The 24,964-nt window shown below is 42.7% G+C and overlaps 1 protein-coding gene across 2 annotated transcripts; it reads right to left on the minus strand.

Moving 5' to 3' along the window:
- Nucleotides 1-362: 362 nt before the first annotated feature.
- On the minus strand, nucleotides 363-23,777 carry fip1l1b (FIP1 like 1b (S. cerevisiae)). 2 transcript variants are annotated; one of them, XM_060916768.1, is made up of 17 exons: nucleotides 23,490-23,777; nucleotides 21,455-21,512; nucleotides 21,301-21,361; nucleotides 20,946-21,052; nucleotides 20,777-20,841; nucleotides 17,189-17,299; nucleotides 16,839-16,969; nucleotides 16,643-16,755; nucleotides 16,420-16,473; nucleotides 15,754-15,853; nucleotides 11,434-11,587; nucleotides 11,063-11,089; nucleotides 3,023-3,077; nucleotides 2,718-2,776; nucleotides 2,398-2,608; nucleotides 1,612-1,755; nucleotides 363-669 (listed from the first exon to the last, which is right to left on the minus strand). In XM_060916768.1, the coding sequence occupies exons 1-17, from the start codon at nucleotides 23,602-23,604 to the stop codon at nucleotides 531-533; spliced, it is 1,704 nt and encodes a 567-aa protein (XP_060772751.1). In that variant the 5' UTR covers nucleotides 23,605-23,777; the 3' UTR covers nucleotides 363-530. The 2 variants fall into 2 exon arrangements, with proteins under 2 accessions (XP_060772751.1, XP_060772750.1); XM_060916767.1 differs by having other exon boundaries at nucleotides 363-672.
- Nucleotides 23,778-24,964: the final 1,187 nt, after the last annotated feature.

Here is a 24,964-nt window from a genome sequence, read left to right on the forward strand (position 1 = left end):
TTTATTAAATCTTTTTCGGTCATTAAAGTGAAACTAATAGACTTCCACTTGAATTCAGAGTTGTGGTGTTGACTTATGTTTAGAAATGAATCCTCATGTCATACACTTGCTTTACAAATGACTCGGTTTCACTTATTTGTAAACAACTCCAGTGCTTCACTTAGATTAGTATACCGATCTTCCAGGGATTTACTTACACTTGGAAAAGAATTCCTCAGGTTTTTCTCTTGCATCTCTAAAAGACTCCTCCGGTACCTTAAGTTTAGGATTGAATCCTCCAATGATTCATTTACACCTGTAAACGACTCCTTCATTGATTCACTCATGAATTTGTAAGAAATGCACTAAACAGGACTCGTAGAGAAATTACCAAATGCCTTTTTTTAATCCATCAAATCAACATCTACACAAGACTTGGAGAAAACACAACAACATCTGAACAAGCAGAAGAACTAAAATGGAAAAATACTACGGAAGGAGTATAGAGTATTCGGTTTCTGCATGGTACAGAGCTCGGAACAGACGAGACGTTACTCCATAGCCTCCTGGTTCTCCTGGTCGGCTGCTCGCTCCTCGCTCGGCTCTTTGCCCTCTTTACTCCTCTTCGACTTCTTATGTTTGTGTCTGCGATGGCTGTCACCTTCCTCACTGTCATGCCTCCTTCTGCTACTGCTGAGACAGTGAGAGAGACAGTGTGTGAGAGACAGACAGGGAGACGCACATGATCTGTGTTAATAATTCAGTTCAACTAAAAGGTGTGGCTACTGATCATTAGTCCAAGTGAAAGGGGTGTGGCCTCTAAATGTTCGTTCCAGTTAAGGAAGCATAATTGTGTCTCTCAGGCTGCTGTGTGTAGGGGGCGTGTCCCCTGGTTTCAATCCCAGCAAAAGAGGCATGTCCTCCGAGTCAGTGAGCATTAGCTTAAAGTGCCATTCCACCATTGGATGTATTCTTTGGCATAAAATACAATATATTTTATGACAACATGACTAGACAGAGAAATCTTTTAGCTTCAAAATGATATATCAAACATAATTTTTTGACAACGACAAGTATATTAATTTTGCGGCCAAAGTCACCTACCCTTTTAATTTCCGCGCGGTACTGAAACGTGATGTCATCGGCAGGTTCCCCTTCTTGTGTACCATGTCACGTGTGACGTGGCACAGATTATCAGCAATGGCGGATAGAACGCGATTTCCACTTGTCGATTGCTGTGCCGATATTCACCATCGACCGTCTCCTTTGGGCATCACTTGCTATTTTCCTTCGCTTCTTTTCCGAAGCTGACAATCGCGTTCTATCCGCCATTGCTGATAATCTGTGCCACGTCACACGTGACATGGTACACAAGAAGGGGAACCTGCCGATGACATCACGTTTCACTACCGCGCGGAAATTAAAAGGGTAGGTGACTTTGGCCGCAAAATTAATATACTTGTCGTTGTCAAAAAATTATGTTTGATATATCATTTTGAAGCTAAAAGATTTCTCTGTCTAGTCATGTTGTCATAAAATATATTGTATTTTATGCCAAAGAATACATCCAATGGTGGAATGGCACTTTAATTAATAAATAAATAAATAAATAAATAAATGTGTTTGTGTTACCTGCGTGAGGACTTGTGCCTTCCTTCCTCTTTCTCTCGGTGTCTCCTTTCACGATGTCTCTCCTCCTTCTCTCGGCTCGACCGGTCCCGATGCCTTTCGTACCCACGTTCTCCGTAGTCACGATAACGGTAACGCTCCTCATCACTGCGTGCGTGTGTGTGTGGGGAATAGAGGGTAAATTCCATACATTTTATATAGCAGGGATGCAAACGGCGCGCCTTTTGGCGGATGCCGCCTTTTTCACGGCTGAATCACGCAGATCCGATTTTTTTTGGGGGGGGCATTGGAGTGTCTGATTATAATTTCATCAAAGTAAATTCTGTATTAAAATTACTAAATAAGCAAATGCCGTTACAGCCCATGAAACATAGGAAGCATAAGTATGAGAAGAAAACAGTAAATCAGAAAGCTGCGCACGTTTGCGCGAAAGTTGCGCAAAAGTACGCAGCTTTCTGATTTACTGTTTTCTTCTCATACTTATACTTCCTGTTTCATGGACTGTAACGGCATTTGCTTATATACAGAATTTACTTTGATGAAATTATAATCAGACACTCCAACACCCCCCCCCCCCCCCCCCAAAAAAAAAAAATCGGATCTGCGCGATTCAGCCGTGAAAAAGGCGGCATCCGCCAAAAGGCGCGCCGTTTGCATCCCTAATATAAGAAACAATCAATCAATCTCTGGATGCATGAAAGTATTTCTGACTTTCAAAGACCCTGTCAACATTTGTTTATTTTGTATTAATTATTCTAGCACGGACATAATTAAGGACATGTGGCTCACCTGTTGTAGGCCATGGATGAGGGACTATGCTCTCGATCTCGCTCTCTCTCCCGGTCATGTCCACGGTCTCTCGTCCTCTCTCTTTCCCTCTCTCTCTCCTTCTCTCTCTCCCTCTCCTTCTCTCGGCGGGAATAATAATCCCACTGCTTCGAGTTGTCCATCACCCCAGCCCAGTTGTTCACAGGCCCCTGTATGGGCGGCGGGTAACCGCCTGATAATCACACATACCAAAAGAAAAAAAAAAATCCATAATTCACAGTTCAGAACCGTTTAAAGTGACATTGACTACTATCAGTGTAAAACATTGAAGCTGAACTGACCTGGTGGGAAAGGATATGGCGTGACAGGACGGCAGTCATATCCTCCAGAATGCCCAGTGCTGCAGAATATATAGATAGAATATATAATAAAAATCAACCATCAGCAGCATAATCATAGATCAACATGAACCACTATGGGAATTATTAGTTATATACAGTGTACATTACTGAAAACACTAACTTTATAAATCCTCTTATGCTAACAGGCTACAAAGTTACACCGACATGAGAGATACAGACTGTAACAGAGCCCAAGGCCCTCCCACACAACGAGGATCTGAACTCTAACTGGATGATGGACTTACTTGTCTAATGTTGGCATGAGTGAAGGGGGCGGGCCACTGGGAGGAGGTGGGAAACCTGGGACACAAAGAAACAAATAAACTAATCCACGGCTTTTCTGCGAGAGACAACGGGGGTCACCATGACACCCGCTTCTCCCGGATGCCGGTCTCTGATTTCCGGTTTATCCAAGCGCATACCTGTCAACCCTCCCGTTTTTCCCAGGAAATCCCTTATTTTGACTTGTTTCCCGCTGTCTTCCCGTTTTTTTATTTTCCCGAAAATATCCCATATTTTCACATTATATAAAAGTCCCGTATTTTCACAATATAAAAAAGTCGGTAGGTCCAGAATTCATGACGCGCCTCTGACAGGAGTTTACAGCAGGAAGTCGGGCCATGAATTCATGTCCCCGCCCTCTCAGGCATCAGTAATTACATAACTACGTCCGGAGGCGAGGCTGAACAAGTGATTAGGTCCAGTGTTGCCAGATTGGGCGGTTTCCTGCCCAAGTTGGGCCGGTTTCAAGTGCATTTTGGCGGGTTTTGAACATATTTTGGGCTGGAAAACGTCAGCAGTATCTGGCAACACTGATTAGGTCTGAGGTGAAGATGGCGATGCTAATAGCTAAGAAAAACATTAGCCTCTCTTTCTTTGATGATTTCAACAAGTGCGTGGCTGGAATGTTCCCAGACTCTTCCATCGCAAAGAAATTTTCCATGGGGAAAACGAAAGCCTCCCAAATAATCAAAGGTAAGCTACACATGTTTACATTAAGTATGTCCTGGCTAAGACTTCATAAATAGCCTAGTGTAAACTAATTGGTGTATTAACTGTTTTATCCACTCATTGTCTATTTTATTTTCTATCTGAAACTTACCCATTTTAAATCACTCTTGGTTTAATATTTTATATTACGCTTTATTACTCTTTATTACTCTATCTATCTATCTATCTATCTATCTATCTATCTATCTATCTATCTATCTATCTATCTATCTATCTATCTATCGTTCCGAGGCCATGACTATGGTAAAACCATAATAAATTGCAATGGAATTGAATTTATTGACTGGTTATATAATGACCTTTCTTATTTTAACACAAGATACGTATTTTAGCCCTTAATTTGGGAAATAACTGGTACCACTGAAAGCAAATAAAAATAAATATACAGTGAACCCTCGCTATAACGCGGTTCATCTTTTGCGGCTTCGCTGTTTCGCGGATTTTTTTTTTTTTACAGTGCATTGTGTTCAGAATCCTGATTGGCTAAGGGACTGTAGTCTAGAAGTGAAAAAAGTTGATATTGGTCTTTCACTTACACCAGTGTCAACCGTTTCCGTGCCTCGTCTCTGTACAGCCTGCCAAATTTACGTTTGCAATTTTTTTCCATGCCAAAACCCACAATGTCGACGCAACGTCCTGCACCGACAAAGGCACCTCCAGACGCGCCCAAAAGGCAGAGGAGAATGCTAACTATCGCAGAAAAAGTTAAACTTTTGGACATGCTGAAGGAAGGTAGAAGCTATGCTGCTGTGGGGCGCCATTACGGAATAAATGAATCTTCGGTTCGTTCCATAAAGAAGGAGGAAAATAAAATAAGGACGACAGCAGCAATAAGTTTTAACAAGGATGCAAAAAGGGTTGTGACTGTCCGCAACAAGACCAACAACTACCCATAACTATGTTCTTCTCTCGGAAAAAGACACCTGCACCACAGCCTTCAGCAGAAAATGACGCTACAGCGGAGCGGAGTCAGGACGAAGAGGCACAGTCAGAGGGACTGTGAAATACGCGTGAGTCGCAATGTGTCTACCCTCGTATTCATTATTAAAAATATTATTTTACAGTATTATTACAGTATTATTTTAAAAGTATTAAAAACTGTCATAGTTATTTGCAAGAACTTTTTTTTTAATTTCTTAAACAAATGCTTTACATTTGTATTGTATAATAGTTGTAAAAAAATAAAGTTGACTATTTCACGGATTTCGCCTATCGCGGGTCCTTTTTGGAACGTAACCCCCGCGATAAACGAGGGCTCACTGTATAGTTTATTCACAAATGCACTCTATAAACCATAAGCATATTGAGTTTGGGTCTTGGCTATCACCAACATGCACCAGAGTACAGGAAATCACAAACACTAGATAGAAAATTGCCCCCCATTCAACTACACACCCACTTTTGGTGAAGGGTATGACTTTCCGAAATTTTCCCTTATTTTGAATTAAAAATCTGGGAAATATCCCTTTTTTTCAAACCTCAAAGTTGACAGGTATGCAGGCAGCTGATGCTGAGGGAGCTGAACGTAGCCGAGCAGACAACCATGCTTTAGTCAGAGGATAACATCTTTTTAAATTATGTGTCTTTTTCTGGTTTGACGTGTGCACAAAACACGCGAAAGCTTATGCCCAGGTCAGACGGCAGGCTGCAACTAGTTTTCAACTACTACCTACGATAACAAAATAGCAGGTAGACGCAAGACTGGTCTTGCGTCGACGCAGACAGATCTCTGTAGAGGCAGGATGACGCAAGTGGATCACGATCTGTTTGCATTTCAGCTGCGATTCACTTCCAGTTGATGCAAATAGCAGGCTGACGCATGTAGAGGCAGGCGGTCGTGCAACGCTTGAGTAACAGGTCGAAGCAGGGGAAGACAAGTCTTTAGAGATGGCTGCGATGCATCACAGGTACATGCAGACTGCATCTGCAAATAGTTTACAACAACCTGCGAGCAGTCTCATGGCCTTATTTTTTTTTTAAAAAGCTTTTCTATGCGCCGTCTCAACCTGAGTCTGCTTCTGACTGGTCGATTCAGCTTAAAAACTCTGCGTCTTGCAATACGTCTGACCACAACGAACGATTTGACGCAAAACGCCTGCGTCCACCTGCGATCGGTCGCCACCTGACCGACTGCAGGTCGCAGCATGCGTGTTTCTGCCGTCTGACCTGGGCATTAATGATTTTTATGCATGGAATCTGTTTTGAGCACAAACGGACTCACAAAACACGTTGCCCAACACCATACACTGCTCATCTGTACATGCGATTCCTGTCTTTCCGCTAACTACTGCGCACTTTGGACCTGAATCAACAACATTAATTCTGTGTAACTGTTGTTTAGATATTATTCAAAACATTAGTCATTTAGCTGACTTTTTTTTTTTCCCCCAAAGTGACCAACAATAAGCGCATGTAGCCAAGAGAAACCAAGAGCGACCAGTGCCGAAGTACGAGTGTAAACAAATCGCCTACAAATATCATCCAATATCTGGAATGATCAGGGGAGTTAAGAAGTTGAAGAAGCTTGGACAAATACATACACAAGGAATTATTTAAGTATGGTATGTTTATTGTAGGGCGGCACGGTGGTGTAGTGGTTAGCACTGTCGCCTCACAGCAAGAAGGTCCTGGGTTCGAGCCCCGTGGCCGGCGAGGGCCTTTCTGTGCAGAGTTTGCATGTTCTCCCCGTGTCCGCGTGGGTTTCCTCCGGGTGCTCCGGTTTCCCCCACAGTCCAAAGACATGCAGGTTAGGTTAACTGGTGACTCTAAATTGAGCGTAGGTGTGAATGTGAGTGTGAATGGTTGTCTGTCTCTATGTGTCAGCCCTGTGATGACCTGGCGACTTGTCCAGGGTGTACCCCGCCTTTCGCCCGTAGTCAGCTGGGATAGGCTCCAGCTTGCCTGCGACCCTGTAGAACAGGATAAAGCAGCTAGAGATAATGAGATGAGATGTTTATTGTAGGGATGTTAACCGATGACCGTTTGACCGAATCAACGTCAACCGGTTAATTTTTTTTTGGTTGTCAGTTAAAAAAATAATAATAATAAATCGTTTTGAAGCTGCGATTTTGGAGCGGAGAACCTGGAATTCTGTGTTGTAAACACTTGGGGCATGCCATGCGGTGTAAGGACGACAGCTGACGAATCAGAAACACCCATTCAGTCATGTCCTGCCCCAGTTGAAGACAGCTGACACTCGGCGAAAGAAAAGTCTCAGTGTTGGATTATATTTTACTACGATGTTAACCAGGTACGGAACATCAAGGAAATTCTTGACTATCAAAGAAACAAGAACACGGCGCATGAATGAAGTCGATGGTTGATTAGTCTGGTGAATATTAATGTCAACGCAATAATAATAATCAGGGCTTTGAACCGGTTCAAGGAACGAAAACGAAAACCGGGAACTTTTTCTGGTTTCGTTTCTGTTCCATGTGAAATAGAAACTTTATTATTTTTTATGTTCCGGAACAGAAACGCTTATTAAAAATAATGGTAACCGGTTAATACCGGTTTTTATTTCGTTCCTCAAAGTTTCCGTAGCCTACAAATAAAAAAGTTATTCTTCTCCTGCGCAAGTTTCTATGACCCGCTGGGGTTCACTTCCTGTGTGACGTTCGCTGACTGAATGGAGAGAGCGGGAGGGTGGACTACTATCACGTCTCCACATCTTAAATAAGAGGTAACTATTGCAGTCTATCGTTATTCAAAAAACGTCAATTTCAAACACGATATCAATATATTTGTCCACGTTAATGAGAGGCTCGCGAACATTAAATGACGTTAACCTCTGTTAGCCTATCAATGCATAGGGCCTGACTAGCCTTTGGTAACACACCTAAACGAATTATCTTTCATTTTTGGCACTTTTTCTGTTTGTGTAGATGGGAAGACATACTGAGAATCCAAATCGCCAACATTTGAAATAATAATTGTTTTGAATTATTTCTTGTCTTATTTAATGAAGGTTGTAATAGAATTAGCCTACATTTGGCTTAAGCTGGATGAGACAGAGACATAATTTTATAGCCATTTGTTAAACAGCTGACAGGGAATGTAATTAACCGTTCCGGGAACGAAATTTTTTTGTTCTAACCGGTTCGGGAACGTCTATTTAATGGTGGAACCCAAAACCGGAAACGTTAAAATTCCGTTTCTTTTCGGAACGAACCAATAGGAAAAAAATTCTGGTTCAAAGCCCTGATAATAATACACAAGATCTGAACTAAAACCTGGTTACTCACTGATGTTACTTAGCATCAGACAGTTGCTATATTAGCTTAGCGGCTAATCAGCTCAGCTCCAGCTATCCCATTCCCAATGGCTGTGCACAATTAGCAGCCATGTAACCGTAATATCAGTAGCTGGAAAACAATTGCAGTACGAGGTCTCGTTAGCCCATGTATTTCCAAGAACAACTGTTTTTTGTGTGACCCTTGACAAAAGTTGACTGTATTTGTGACAAATAAAAAAAGTATCAGGCTAGACTTTTTAGCTTACAAATTACTATTCTTTTTTTTTTTTTTTAATTATTATTAGAAGGCACATGGAGTTTAGTCCTGCCTTGGCCAGTGCATTCTGAAAGTATGTTTCGGTCTGTAGCCAACAATGCATGTTATTGCAGATCAGATCTCTCCACACAAACTAAAGGCGCAGATGCTGACTTTTGGAGGGAAGGGGAGAGAATGAAATGACAGCGGTGTCTGGACGGGGAGTGACAAACGCAGCTTTTATGTCTGTGAGCCAAGTCGGTGACGGCTTCAGAGCAACTTCAACACCATGCAGTAACGGCGTGTTGATATTGGTAACAGCGTTATAACGATTGTAGCTAATTAATTAGATAACCCGGCGTTATAACAGCCTTTATTTTAACGCCGTTATTCCCATCACTGAATGTTATGTACTACTTCTAGCACTTGACTTTATTTTCAACGCCATCATGGCCAACTGAAACTGTCTCTAAGCTGCAGCCATTTGTCCTCCGCTCCAATACAAACCCCTCGACATCAGTGCCACGTTTGACTAAATGTTTCACGCTGTAGAAAAGGTAATGAGTGGAGGGCAGCGACTGGGACTGAATGTGCAGATGCTCGCCGTTAGATTTAGAATAGATTCTAATAATTCCAATTCTAGAATTTTAAACTCATAGGTTAACCGGCTAATGAGGCTCGGTGGTCGGTCAAGATTTTTTTTTTTAGTTTTCACCATCCCTAGTTTATTGTTTCCAAAGTTTGACAGCATGTGCATTAAAATGGTTAGCCTGTGCTTAAACCAATACAATAATACATACGCTCGCTCTACTCTGACAGAGCCGACCTTCCAGGTGACAGCTGCTGCATGACTGCAGGATTTCCCTTTTTTTTTTGCTCTGGCTAGGCTCAACCTCAGCCTTTAAGCAAACAAACTCACCCTCTCTTTCACATAATTTTGCCAGTTTTATTACTGTGTAGATAATTGTACGCCTCCGTGCCTTTGTAGTTCCTTCGCTCCTCGCCATCAACGCCCTCAATCAGAATAAAATCACAGACAAAGTCAACCTAGCTGACGTCGGGACACAACTTCATGCCATGTATCCGTTCCGTGAGGGTAGACGGACGGGGCACTTTGCTCGTATTATCGCCGGAGCGCAGCAGAAAACCGGACCCGCGTAACCATCTTGTAGTCATTTTTGAGCTTAACTACCTAGCAGTTAGCGTTCGCGACAAACATCAACACAGTGGAGCGGAAGAAAGAGACCGGCTTCCGCTATGATGCAGCAATCAATCATGAGAAAGGTCAGAGTTCGGGAAAGTTGTGGATAAAAACCAAACAAATCCTGTCACGAATACTCCAAATAATTTGAAAATATTTCAATTAAAGGGCTGATGACACGAACATGACTCTATGCAATTTCTTAAATAAAACTATACAACATGGCAAACATGTTAGATTTCTGTTATAATTACGTGAAAAGAAGCTGTTGTTATGCAAATATCCAACTTTTAATTGCACAGCGCAAGAAAACTGGGTCCGTGGCTCGCGGCCATGTTGTGACGTCAGCGGGAGAACACGCTGTGGTTCACTGGCTGTTCTACTCTGGTTCTACTCAATGGAAATGGCGCATGAAAACGCCGGTGAACTCTCTAGTGCTAGCTCTTCCTCTTCTGGGAGTCTAGAATTGTGTTGATCTCTTCCGAATAGAATCTATGATAGCCTACCCTCTTTACCCTTTGCCTCTCGTTGCTAGGCGGCAGTTACATGAAAGCCGCAAGCTTTCACAAGCAAATACATGACTGATATCACGCCGACTTTATGATTACATTTATGATTATCATGTAGAATCTATAGCTCTACGTACCTTTATCTTATGTCGTTTCACAACACATGTTCTGACAGGAGGACTGTCTTTGGATCCGGCATAGCTACTAGTAGACCCCCTCCGGAATACTGGCAGTGTTGCCAGATTGGGAGGTTTCCCGCCCAGTTGAGCGGTTTCAAGTGCATTTTGGTGGGTTTTGAACATATTTTGGGCTGGAAAACTTCAGCAGTATCTGGCAACAGATACTGCTGACGTTTTCCAGCCCAAAATATGTTCAAAACCCACCAAAATGCACTTGAAACCTCTCACCTGGGCAGGAAAAATCCCAATCTGGCAACACTGTGTAGGCACTGCTGAAGGTAGTAACACACGTTTGTGCTGAACTGAACACCCAAGAGATTCTTTTAAGCTGGGAAGGGTGTCAAAACAATCCAAATCGAAGTGTTCAGAGCACAGGACGGATGTTGGTGAGGGCTCCCACTTGTCACGAGTGCGCCTGACTTGCTTCACCCACTTCGCATGCAGCTCGGGATCTCTGGGAAACTTGAATAAACTTACCCCATCCTTGTGGGTTTTGGAGCAAAAGCCAACAACACAACGCGAAGGCATAATAACTATATATAATAATAATAATAATAATGTATAATAATAATACTAATAATGATAAACTGAACACCTGTCGCATCAACAATAAACTGGTAAGTGAGGAGGAAGGTTCTTTCGCTGACGTCATATAGCTCCTCCTCCTCTTCCTTCGTCTCCTGGGTGCTGCAGCCCCGTCAAATTTGCCCAAATAGCCGCGTTTTTTATCATAACTTGTAAAATAGGCGCCTTCGTGAATTAATATATGGATCATCGGGAATTACTTTTTATGTTATAAAACATCGCCAAAGATGTCAAAAACGTGTCATCAGCACTTTAAAACTTTTCAATATGCACGAACAGTTTTATTTACAGGCAGTGAAACGGAACGTACCAGGAGGAGGGACGGTGATCGGGAGTCCTGTGAGGAACCAGAGAAACGTATTAATATTTACTCAATTAACTATACATTACAATTCAATCCTTCTGCATGCATGTTAATTACAATGTAGTAAACATGCCACACTATCAGGCTTGATATTAAAAAAAAACATAAAACAAGCAGACTGCAGTATCTGTGACGAGCAGAAAGTGGTGTATGTTATACCTGCTGAATTAACCAACTGTAATTTGCCAATTTGTTACAGTATTTACATCGTCGGACTACACAGTGATGGTAATGTTATGGGAACTTGAGCATAACACACGAGCACGTGCACTGCGTTCAACTACAACTTGCTCTTTGAGAGAGAGAGAGACACTCACTTGGCGGAGGGATAAGGGGTGGAGCCTGGCTGACAGGGGGTGGAGGCAGGAAAGGCGGTGGTGGCATGTTGGGAGGGAGGGGCCCTGGGGGGAAGAAGGTGGGAAGTTTGGCAGGTGTGGCCTCTGCTTCGGAGGACGTGTGTTCAGAGATCACCTGTAAACAACACAAGAGATTAAACAGATTTCAGGGAAGATATAGCCATCTATATATATATATATATATATATATATATATATATATATATATATATATATATATATATATGGTTTTCCCCAAAGCGTTTTAGCGTGTCGGGCCCGATCCGCTTGCTCTGCCTGCCGATACGCTGAGTCGCTTTAGTTAAAATCCGATACGCTTAGATTTATACCGATACGTTAAATTTCCTACCCACAAGTAACAAAATACATAGGAGAGCAAATAACAGATCCATTTACATATTGATTGATATTTGTGTTAAACAAGCGCTCTTTTTTCCCCCCCAGTGTTTGTGTTGATTCTGTCAAAGTAACATGTCCGCGTGGTATGATGTAAAGAAACTAATCTGTTGGCTATGTCAAGAGCACGTGTTCAAACCGTCCAATAAAAACATCGAAAGAAAACGTCAGACATCCCGGAAGTTTCCGATTCATTATAAGCGATCTCATTGGCTGCCGATGTTGTCCTCCACCAGACGGGCAAAGCCGAGTGACTTTAATAAGCGAGAAGACTCACTGGACAAATCAATCCACATCAGCATGGATGACAGCGAGATGGGCTATGAGAGGGTTGGCCAACATTGGGCCAAGCAAAAGCCGAGGAGAATTAATCTGCTTTAAAGGAGTAGAAAACTTAATTCATTAGTTTGGGGTTTGCAGAAAGATTATGTACTTATAAACACTCTCACGAAGTGAAGTTGTCCAAATGTGTCAAATACAGCACAATTTCAAATAATAATCATACAAGTATTTTTGGTAGTGTGATATCACTGGGATCCATTTAACAAAAGGCAGCTCCGGATTATTCTTTTGTTAAAGGCTCACAGTGACATCACACTGCCAAATACGCTTATCATTATTATTCGCAATTATGCTACATTTGATACGTCTTGTCTCGTCTCATCTTCTTCCACTTTATCCAGGGCCGGGTCGCGGAGGCAGCAGTCTAAGCAGGGAAACCCAAACTTCCCTTTCCCCAGACACCTCGGCCAGCTCCTCGGGAAGAACACCGAGGCGTTCCCAGGCCAGCCGAGAGACATAGTCCCTCCAGCGTGTCCTGGGTCTTCCCCGGGGCCTCCTCCCGGGGGGACATGCCTGGAACACCTCCCCAGGGAGGCGTCCAGGAGGCATCCGAAAAAGGTGCCCGAGCCACCTCAGCTGGTTCCTCTCGATGTGGAGGAGCAGCGGCTCTACTCCGAGCTCCTCCCGAGTGACTGTGCTTCTCAACCTCTCTCTAAGGGAGTGCCCAGCCACCCTGCGAAGGAAACTCATTTCGGCCGCTTGTATCCGCGATCTTGTTCTTTCGGTCATTACCCAAAGCTCATGACCATAGGTGAGAGTCGGAACGTAGCTCGACCGGTAAATTGAGAGCTGAGCCTTTTGGCTCAGCTCCTTCTTCACCACGACGGACCGGTAAAGCGACCGTATCACTGCGGAGGCTGCACCGATCCACCTGTCGATCTCGCGCTCCATCCTTCCCTCACTTATGAACAAGATCCCGAGATACTTAAACTCCTCCACTTGAGGCAGGACTTCTCCACCAACCTGGAGAGGACAAGCCACCCTTTTCCGGTCGAGAACCATGGCCTCGGACTTGGAGGTGCTGATTCTCATCCCAGCCGCTTCACACTCGACTGCTAACCGTAACTCGACTGGTTTACATTTGACACTTATAAACAAATTCCCTTCATGAAATGTGTTTAAAAGCACAATCTTTCTGCAAACTTAAACTATAGAAATTAAGTTTTCTTTTCCTTTAAATATGTTTTAATCCTAATCTAGTCCATTTAATAAAGTGCCAAAATGTAAACTTTATAATATGCAGTTGCCTTTCTTTTCTTTTCAGTGCATTTTAGTTATACATATATTACGGTAATTGCATCAGAAACATTCTAAATCATTACAGTTATAGTAATACAGCAACTTATTTTAAGGTGGCGGTTCTTAGGTTCGGATCCCTTTGTGATCAACAGGAGGTCATGATGATCGATTCTCTTCACTGTATTGCATAAGATGGAGCAAACCGCTGGTCATATTTTCATGCACATTTTTGTTACAACACTACTTGATCATAGGTAATTAAGGGATCCCCGTAGATTTTCAATCTATCATATACCTCAGTAATCTATAACAAAACAGTTTAACTTGCATGTTGAACTTTAAGGTGAAATTTCAAATGTGTTTACATTAATACTATTTAGGTCAGAAACCATTGAAACACTGTTAAAATCTATCCTATAATCATGGATCTAAAACCTCTCAGAGACCCTGGAAATGCACCCGAGAGCATCTATTTTCAAAACATTTTCCGGGGTAGCATGCCCCCGGAGCCCCCTAGTTTCGCTTCGCGCCTTTGGCACTCGCTTTCACACCATTGGCACTCAATTGTCTGTGTATTATCATGCCAGAATTTAGGGTTTTAATTTTTTTCTGGGGAAAACACTGAGATACATGTGTGAATATGTATGTATGTACAACCCCGATTCCAAAAAAGTTGGGACAAAGTACAAATTGTAAATAAAAATGGAATGCAATGATGTGGAAGTTTCAAAATTCCATATTTTATTCAGAATAGAACATAGATGACATATCAAATGTTTAAACTGAGAAAATGTATCATTTAAAGAGAAAAATTAGGTGATTTTAAATTTCACGACAACAACACATCTCAAAAAAGTTGGGACAAGGCCATGTTTACCACTGTGAGACATCCCCTTTTCTCTTTACAACAGTCTGTAAACGTCTGGGGACTGAGGAGACAAGTTGCTCAAGTTTAGGGAGAGGAATGTTAACCCATTCTTGTCTAATGTAGGATTCTAGTTGCTCAACTGTCTTAGGTCTTTTTTGTCGTATCTTCCGTTTTATGATGCGCCAAATGTTTTCTATGGGTGAAAGATCTGGACTGCAGGCTGGCCAGTTCAATACCCGGACCCTTCTTCTACGCAGCCATGATGCTGTAATTGATGCAGTATGTGGTTTGGCATTGTCATGTTGGAAAATCCAAGGTCTTCCCTGAAAGAGATGTCGTCTGGATGGGAGCATATGTTGCTCTAGAACCTGGATATACCTTTCAGCATTGATGGTGTCTTTCCAGATGTGTAAGCTGCCCATGCCACAGGCACTAATGCAACCCCATACCATCAGAGGTGCAGGCTTCTGAACTGAGCGCTGATAACAACTTGGGTCGTCCTTCTCCTCTTTAGTCCAAATGACACGGCGTCCCTGATTTCCATAAAGAACGTCAAATTTTGATTCATCTGACCACAGAGCAGTTTTCCACTTTGCCACAGTCCATTTTAAATGAGCCTTGGCCCAGAGAAGACGTCTGCGCTTCTGGATCATGTTTAGATACGGCTTCTTCTTTGAACTATAGAGTTTTAGCTGGCAACGGTGGATGGCACAGTGAATTGTGTTCACAGATAATGTTCTCTGGAAATATTCCTGAGCCCATTTTGTGATTTCCAATACAGAAGCATGCCTGTATGTGATGCAGTGCCGTCTAAGGGCCCGAAGATCACGGGCACCCAGTATGGTTTTCCGGCCTTGACCCTTACGCACAGAGATTCTTCCAGATTCTCTGAATCTTTTGATGATATTATGCACTGTAGATGATGATATGTTCAAACTCTTTGCAATTTTACACTGTCGAACTCCTTTCTGATATTGCTCCACTATTTGTCGGTGCAGAATTAGGGGGACTGGTGATCCTCTTCCCATCTTTACTTCTGAGAGCCGCTGCCACTCCAAGATGCTCTTTTTATACCCAGTCATGTTAATGACCTATTGCCAATTGACCTAATGAGTTGCAGTTTGGTCCTCCAGCTGTTTCTTTTTTGTACCTTTAACTTTTCCAGCCTCTTATTGCCCCTGTCCCAACTTTTTTGAGATGTGTTGCTGTCATGAAATTTCAAATGAGCCAATATTTGGCATGAAATTTCAAAATGTCTCACTTTCGACATTTGATATGTTGTCTATGTTCTATTGTGAATACAATATCAGTTTTTGAGATTTGTAAATTATTGCATTCCGTTTTTATTTACAATTTGTACTTTGTCCCAACTTTTTTGGAATCGGGGTTGTATGTATGTATGTATGTATGTATGTATGTGAGAGTCTGAGAGAGACCTGGATGTTGTTTCCCTCCAGATTGTGTCGGCGGCGTCCCTCCACCCTGCTGATGGTCGCTGTTTGTCCACCAATCACATCAATGGTCCCAGTAGACTTCCTGCAACACACATGGAGACTTTAATCGACACAAACCACACACAGACACACACACGAGACAAAAAAAAAAATTTTAAATCCGAGTGCACCATCAACAAAAATTTATTTATCCAACAATGAAATATTTTTCAACTGACAGTAAAAGTATCACCGTATTTTCCCAATCAAAATCAACTGACAGAGAAACTCGACTTTTATTCCTGCATTAACGATAAAACGTATCTGGATGATTTTTCTGCTCAATAAATCAAAACACATCTTGGTGCTGCACTCAGACTTTTACTTTCATATCCATTTTAAAAAGCATTTGGTTTAAAGCAGAGAAAACAGAAAAAAAAACACTCCTGCATCTCCGTGGTTTCTTAAACAAAATACAAATGAACATCAAACTCACATCACAACACCATCTGTGACCAACCACGTGATGAAAACAACAAAGAAATGAAATGGATTTAAAAAACCTTGGCATCTGGTACACCTGAGGCCTGTGGAGGGGGAAAGAAAAAAAAAAAGGGGGGGGGGGGGGGGAGGAAACAAGAAACCACGCCTGTGTCCACACCCACTTACGTATAATAGGGCGTATCTTGGGATGCAGGCCCCGCCCACTGCGGAGGGGATATCCTATGAGGGCATGAGTAAGGGGAGACAGGCAGAGAAGAGAGTTACCACCTCCTCTCTCTCTCTCACACACACACACGGGTATAACAATACACACAAACACAGTGGTACAGTTAAGAGGACAAAGTAATGACCCATGAGTGAGTGTGTGTGTGTGTGTGTGTGTGTGTACCTGGCTGGGTTCAGGTTTGTCTTGTACAGGTTAGATGGGGACGTAAAGTCTGCTTTAGCAACGTGAGCAGGAAGTGCAGCCTCCTTATCGTTCCCTGTCCTGCCCTGCTGAACCTGAGCAAGAAACAAAGAGGAAAAACGTGCAGGAGGTTCCAGGAACGACAGTGTGATGGGTGTTGGGTCGGGGTCGGACTTACAGATATCTTGCTTGTAGCAGAGCTGATGTTGATGGCGTCGAGGCCCATCCGCAGCCGCTTCTGCTTCTCACAGTACGCCTTCCAAGTTTCCTCATTAAAGCCGTAATTAAAGTAGTCCGACAAGTCGGCACCTACACACACACACACACGCTTTACCAACACACCTGAGGTAAACGTTAATGCTCCTGACGGTTCCGTCTCATTCCCTGTCACTGTCTCTATAGAAATGACTCAACAGCTACACTAACTATCCTCAACCTCAGTCATTAGCTTTCTTGTGCTTAGCTTATCAGCAGCCATATTTCCCAGTTGCCTAGCAACGGTGTTGTCAGCATGACGATCGCACACACCAGGTTTTCTCCACGGCTTTTCTTCAAAGGACTCCATGTCCACCTCCAATACGGGGACGCCGTTGATGCCGCCTGGGGCATCAAGATCCACACCCTTCACCTTCGCTCCCACTGAAACACACACACACACACAGGAAGGAACGCTACAGGTCACTCATACTAAAAAAAGTTATATCCATTACACATCCTTCAAGGAGATACGCAGAACCATGGCCTCAGTTCTTGTTTATAAACGCCTTGAGACCTCAAGAATGGCACAGGAATAGTTTTAAGCGTTAACAATAAATCTAATATAGTCATTTTTATGATTAAAATGATTCATGTAGGTAGCGGTCTGAGTGAATGACCTTGACATCTGTGACATCACCGCAGGAAATCTATCGGTCTCATCGCCATTTCCGCTATACTAAAACACAGAGCTAACTGCAACTCCGATCCTCCATTTTGAGCTAATTTATCACCGTGCCACGTAGATGTGTTGCTGGCGGGTGCAGCAACATGACAGAAGGTGGATTTACGTTGCATTCATGGCCCAAGAATGTTCAAACTGCAAAGATTTGGCCGCGTTTTGCGAGAAGTTCACGGGCGCCTACGAAGTGATCTCTCCTCCGCTCTGCACATTTTACTGAAGACTCGTACGAAACCTCTGATCTGTTGAAGAGTGTTGGCTATAAGCCCGTATTGAAAGAGGGTGCAGTACCAACAATTAAAGGAAAAGAAAACTACAAGAAAAGGAAAGTGAGTTCAGCTGCACCAGTTTTCCCAGAGTGAGCCAAGGGTTGTTGCTAAAACCCGGGATGGAACGGGACGCGACATCGTCGCTCAGGCAGTGACCTCCCCGCGGTTGTTGCTAAAACCGGTGACGTCCCGTTCCGGGTTTTAGTAATTGCCCGAGCTGAGCAGTAATGGCGGAGTACGCAGCATGGAGAATGAGTGGAGCAGCCGTCTGATTTCTAAACTGGATATCGCTGCCATCTCGCCCTTACGTGGAAGAAGCGAATGAACGGAGAACTGAACGAATAACTGAAAGTCAGATTGTTTCAAAACAAATCGGCCACAAGATCGGCCTTCAAGAAGCGAGAACACAGACGGGTAAGCTCCGACTCTCATCTGGATAAAAAAGAACAAACACGTTGTTTACCTGCATTTAGATTAATACATGTGACTTGTATTGTGTGTTTAAGTTACCGGTATAAGATTATTTAATTAGCTTCAGAATGTGATTGTCTCAGTTCATCTGTTAATTTAATTATCCTTTTACATTTCATCAGTGAAAATGCATGCATGTACATTAGAGCTGTGCAATATATCGTATTTTTATCACGATATCGATATTGGTGTCAAACGATATCAAAATTCATAATATCGATATGAAACGATTTTTTGTCATTTGTAAGGTAAAACAACCCTTCTGTCCCCTAAGGCACACCGTAGCCTTGTATACGTCATCCATTCTACTCCCGCGATATCTCCGCAACAGTAAAAAATCAGTTCTTCTGTTTTCATACGTGTCGGGTGATTTGATATATTGATTTGTTAATATGTTGTTTGATTTGCTTGCTAATAGTTATAATAATACAATTAACATATATTTACGTCATATTTTTGGATGTGGGACTGGGTAATGTAAAAATGGCATCTACGGAAGAAAACAAGCACAACAATATTAGCACATATCCAGCTTGCTAGCTGTGTTAGATGTGTTAAACCGTGTGGATTTAAGTGGAATAATTGCGAGTCGTCCTGTGGTCAAGGCAGCGTTTTAAGGTAAGGCAGTTTGGTTATTAATGTTGCCCGCCGCGGCATGTTTACTTGGGTTCATTTGATTTTGACTTGTGCATCTGCAGCTAGCATCATGCTTTGAAGTAGGTTCTGCTAAGGACGGGTTTATTGCGCGATGTAGACGGACTCAGATGTAAGTTACATTGTTTTTAAAATTCCGTGCGCTTAAAACGGTGTCCTCCTGCTAATCATGTAGCCCTAATCATGTGTTGCTTTTACTTTTCCTAATGGCGAGTGAAATATCTCTGCAAATGGTATTTCAATGCTGACATGCCAAAAAGATAGCGGAGTCCACATTTGGAAGATGAAGGAAGAGAAGCCTGATGCTTGAAAATAGATCGCTTAACCCACAACGCATATCTGTATTTGAGACATAACCTGCAACTAGTGGGGATGTTTTGGAATGACTGTGCATAGGGTGTTTTTGGCCACAGAACACTAACCCACAGTAGTAGGAGGACTACTGGGTTCGTGGATTTTGTCTGTTGACTGAGCGAAGCATGGTGTTTGCCTTGTGCCATTTCACGTAGCATCTAGCCGCAGTGCCACCTACACTTTCAGGGAATGTTTACATGCCGCTGAGCTATTTTCATGTATGTTAATTCTTAAGGACTTGTCTCTATATTGTGCGTGTTCACACACGGACTGGCCATCGGGAGTAGCGGGAGTTTTCCCGGTGGTTCAGTGTGGGCCGGCGGAGAAAAAAACAAAACAGTTGCGCGCTGGCCTTTAATATGATAAGCAATGTTAACAGTTTCTTTAAGAAACTTAACATTGCTTATCATATTAAAGGCCAGCGTGCAACTGCTTTTTTTTTTTTCTCTCCGCCGGCCCACACTGAACCACCGGCCCACCGGGAAAACTCCCGCTACTCCCGATGGCCAGTCCGTGTGTGTGCGTGTTTAATGTTGGTGTCTTAACAACACACAAGCTTACGTTGTAGTGTGTGTGTGTGTGTGTGAGAGAGAGATTTTATCCTTGGCTGGCTACGAGCCAGTGTGGACGTTACGCAGTAATCACTGGTAATACCAGCGCTGGCTCCATCCTCTGTGATCGGAAATGTTGAGTGAGAACGTGAGCCTTGTGCAGGCGATAGGACCTATGCAAAGTACGCGCTTGCACAGTAAATAGTTTAAGTAAAAGGCGTTTCAGGGTACAACGGGAAGGGTTGACAGGTAGCCTATGAGGCCTGTACTATAAAAATGTGGCCCGGTGCCTCGGGTGTTGATGATCGGGGCTTTAAAAAAAAGGTGCATAAATATCGTTTTAAAAATCGCGATATCGATATTTACTGAAAAAATCGTGATATTGATTTTTTCCAATATCGAGCAGCCCTAATGTACATGTATGCTGCATAAGTTATAACACCTATCCTGTTTTAATGAGAGTCAACCCACAATCAGTGAAGTCAAATCAGTCTTAGTTGAGCAAGTCGGTGACGGTATTTCTTACTTTCACCATAAATTTTTATTTATATGACTTTGGTCTATAGCTGTAAAAGGCCTTGGCCTTAAAACCGGTTCCCGCAATGATGTCACGCACTCAGGACTGGCTGGCTCAGCGGGGCAGCTCAAACGCCAACTTTGCGGTTGATTTTAACTCTCAAAAATATATATTTTTTTATTCCCATTTATGCAGCACACAAGAGTCAAGAGTGGAGATACTATCCACTCAGAAATGCATTTAAAAATAATAGGTCCTGCGTATCTCCTTTAATTATTCATTTAACTGATATTTGAGGAGTTAATAGTTTAATTCAGTGTACATTCAATTCCTAATCAATCAATTAACTAATTAATCCAGTACCTGCTCCGTATGGCCTGCTGCCGCCTGTCTTTATGTTCAGGTTGACCGGCGCTGTTCCGTACGTCCTGGAAATGGAAACGGCTTAAATGCCGCTCAGTACAAACACACAGCACAGGGCCGTAATACCAAGTTTAAACATGTGGGAAATAAACAGCTTCCTTCCACTCACGTGTACTGAGGCGCACCCGTCTTAATGTCGCCGATGGTAACACGGACATCGTCGTCGTCGTCATCGCTGTCACTGTCGCTGTCCTCGTTGTCACCCTGCTCCTCCTCCTGATGGGGAAACTTATTTGTGTGTTATTCTCATCAGAACAAGCGTTCCTGAAAACTCTCTTTAGCTGTGTACGTGATACAGACAACAATACTGAACACGTGAGCATCATGTCCTACACCACATCTCCGAGCTCCATAAAGGACACACACTATAGTACATGTCTATAAAGCAAACTGAATCCTGAACAAACTGAAGCTCAAACAATTCCCAAATCAATGGCTACGGGACAGACGGGAGGTGTGCCTACCTGACTGGCCACTCCGTTTCCAGTGCTGTTCTCCTCAGGAGCTGCAGGTGCGGCGGGGGTGCTACAGAGCAAAACACACATGCACATTATTCACTGTTTACAGCGTAGCGCCACAGAGTAATGAATAAAAGTCCACTGTGGAATGTGCGCTCACCTGACGGTGCCAGTCTGTTTCACCTCTTCCTCCTCAGTCTCCTTGGTTTCTCCTTCATCTGCAGCACAGATTCACAACACACGAAATAATAACTTAAATCGACACTATTTAAGCATGTCATTATGTTCCATGACTTGTTAGCTACGTTCAAATCATAGCCTTAAATTTTAGAATAATTAAAATACATAGATATCTACAGTGGTGCTTGACAGTTTGCGAACCCTTTAGAATTTTCTATATTTCTGCATAAATATTACCTAAAACATCTGATTTTCACACAAGTCCTAAAAGTAGATAAAGGGAACCCAGTTAAACAAATGAGACAAAATTATTATACTTGGTCATTTATTTATTGAGGAAAATGATCCAATATTACATATCTGTGAGTGGCAAAAGTATGTGAACCTCTAGGATTAGCAGTTAATTTGAAGGTGAAATTAGAGTCAGGTGTTTTCAATCAGTGGGACGACAATCAGGTGTGAGTGGGCACCCTGTTTTATTTAAAGAACAGGGATCTATCAAAGTCTGATCTTCACAACACATGTTTGTGGAAGTGTATCTTGGCACGAACAAAGGAGAATTCTGAGGACCTCAGAAAAAGCGTTGTTGATGCTTATCAGGCTGGAAAAGGTTACAAAACCATCTCTAAAGAGTTTGGACTCCACCAATCCACAGTCAGACAGATTGTGTACAAATGGAGGAAATTCAAGACCATTGTTACCCTCCCCAGGAGTGGCCGACCAACAAAGATCACTCCAAGAGCAAGGCGTGTAATAGTCAGTGAGGTCACAAAGGACCCCAGGGTAACTTCTAAGCAACTGAAGGCCTCTCTCACATTGGCTAATGTTCATGAGTCCACCATCAGGAGAACACTGAACAACAATGGTGTGCATGGCAGGGTTGCAAGGAGAAAGCCACTGCTCTCCAAAAAGAACACTGCTGCTCATCTGCAGTTTGCTAAAGATCACGTGGACAAGCCAGAAGGCTATTGGAAAAATGTTTCCTGGATGGATGAGACCAAAATAGAACTTTCTGGCTTAAATGAGAAGCGTTATGTTTGGAGAAAGGAAAACACTGCATTCCAGCATAAGAACCTTATCCCATCTGTGAAACATGGTGGTGGTAGTATCATGGTTTGGGCCTGTTTTGCTGCATCTGGGTCAGGACAGCTTGCCATCATTGATGGAACAATGAATTCTGAATTATACCAGCGAATTCTAAAGGAAAATGTCAGGACATCTGTCCATGAACTGAATCTCAAGAGAAGGTGGGTCATGCAGCAAGACAGACAACGACCCTAAGCACACAAGTCGTTCTACCAAAGAATGGTTAAAGAAGAATAAAGTTAATGTTTTGGAATGGCCAAGTCAAAGTCCTGACCTTAATCCAATGGAAATGTTGTGGAAGGACCTGAAGCGAGCAGTTCATGTGAGGAAACCCACCAACATCCCAGAGTTGAAGCTGTTCTGTATGGAGGAATGGGCTAAAATTCCTCCAAGCCGGTGTGCAGGACTGATCAACAGTTACCGCAAACGTTTAGTTGCAGTTATTGCTGCACAAGGAAGGGGTCAGACCAGATATTGAAAGCAAATATTAGATCATTTTCCTCAATAAATAAATGACCAAGTATAATATTTTTGTCTCATTTGTTTAATTGAGTTCTCTTTATCTACTTTTAGGACTTATAATGTGTCATATTTATGCAGAAATATAGAAAACTCTAAAGGCTTCACAAACTTTCAAGCACCACTGTAGTTATTTCATTTATGGCCAAATCTTGCTGTGGACAAAATATATGATCAATAGTTTGCTGTTGTTGTGATTATTGCTACAGAATGCATTGCAAATACCGATATCAACTGACAAGTGATCGTCTGTATCGTCCAGCGCGCGCACATCATAATTCAGGCCCAAATCGTGTTTTGAATCTAAACGTGATTGGATTTTAATTTAGAAATGTATTATAAAATGTATTAGAGATTACACAGATACAGAATGAGGATGAACTGTGGAATATTTATAAAGAAAGTCTCACCGCCGTACAGCCATTCCTCCTCCTCATCCCCAGCAGGAGCCTCCGCCGCCGGGATTACTGGCGCTGCTGGTGGTGTTGTTGTTGTTGTTGTTTTCTCCGCTTCTTCCGCGGACATTTTGTTTTACTTTCCCTGAATGAACACTATAAAATGTCCGACTGTAAAATAACCTACCCAGAACCTCAGATCAGCGCACAGTGAGCTAGAGTTTATCTGTAAAGACCGCATGAAGCGGTAAACACTCGGAAATTCCTTCTAATGGCGCACTTTTGCACAGGAAGTAATCGTGCCGAGGTTAAAGAGTACTTCCGGTGCAGAGGTGACACGATAAAAGTCTGTCAGGGCAGCCCTTCCGGCTTGGAAATTTATATATATATATATATATATATATATATATATATATATATATATATATATATATATATATATATATATATATATATATATATTTTTTTTTTTTTTTTTTTTTTAAAAAGCACATTTGTGTTGGGGTGGTGTAGTGGTTAGTACCATCACCTCACACCAAGAAGGTGCTCGGTTTGAGCCCGGGGGCCTCCCTCTGTCTGTGTTGGTGCTCTGGTTTCCCCTACTGTCCAAAGACATGTAGGTTAAGTAAATTGGTGGCTCTAATTTTATTTATTTTTTATCTTTATTGAGAACAACAAAATACATATATGTTATTTACCAGCTGAGAGGGCCGTATCGTGAAATACCATGACCGAGGTCTTGAAAGTACTTGAAATGTACTGAGCGAGGCCCTCTGGGTCGAGGTCAGTATTCAAGGCCGACCTTAAGCTGGTAAATAATATATTTATTTTTTTCTTTACCAAATTCTAACAGGTGGCACGGTGGTGTAGTGGTTAGTGCTGTCGCCTCACAGCAAGAAGGTCCTGGGTTCGAGCCCCGGAGCCGGCGAGGGCCTTTCTGTGCGGAGTTTGCATGTTCTCCCCGTGTCCGCGTGGGTTTCCTCCGGGTGCTCCGGTTTCCCCCACAGTCCAAAGACATGCAGGTTAGGTTAACTGGTGACTCTAAATTGACCGTAGGTGTGAATGGTTGTCTGTGTCTATGTGTCAGCCCTGTGATGACCTGGCGACTTGTCCAGGGTGTACCCCGCCTTTCGCCAGTAGTCAGCTGGGATAGGCTCCAGCTTGCCTGCGACCCTGTAGAAGGATAAAGCGGCTAGAGATAATGAGATGAAATTCTAACAGAAAACGAGAACGCCCGAAAGGGAAAACCGAGCCGAGCCACCATTTTGAATCCTCATTCACGGCTGTAATGCAAATGGCTTCCTCCTCGGTATACAAGTGCACTTCCATGGCAGGAAAAAAACTACATTTTGCCGCCTATGTAGTCCCCTATTTATACAAATAGGAGTCATTCAGGATTCAGCCATGTTTTTTGCTCGGCGTTAGCAAGTTAGAGGTTTTTAGCTTTCTCCTGAAATGTTTCCTTTTATTTCTTCTTCCTCAGGGTAGTA

This window comes from Neoarius graeffei, chromosome 3 (genome assembly GCF_027579695.1).
Source record: "Neoarius graeffei isolate fNeoGra1 chromosome 3, fNeoGra1.pri, whole genome shotgun sequence".
Taxonomy (NCBI): domain Eukaryota; kingdom Metazoa; phylum Chordata; class Actinopteri; order Siluriformes; family Ariidae; genus Neoarius; species Neoarius graeffei.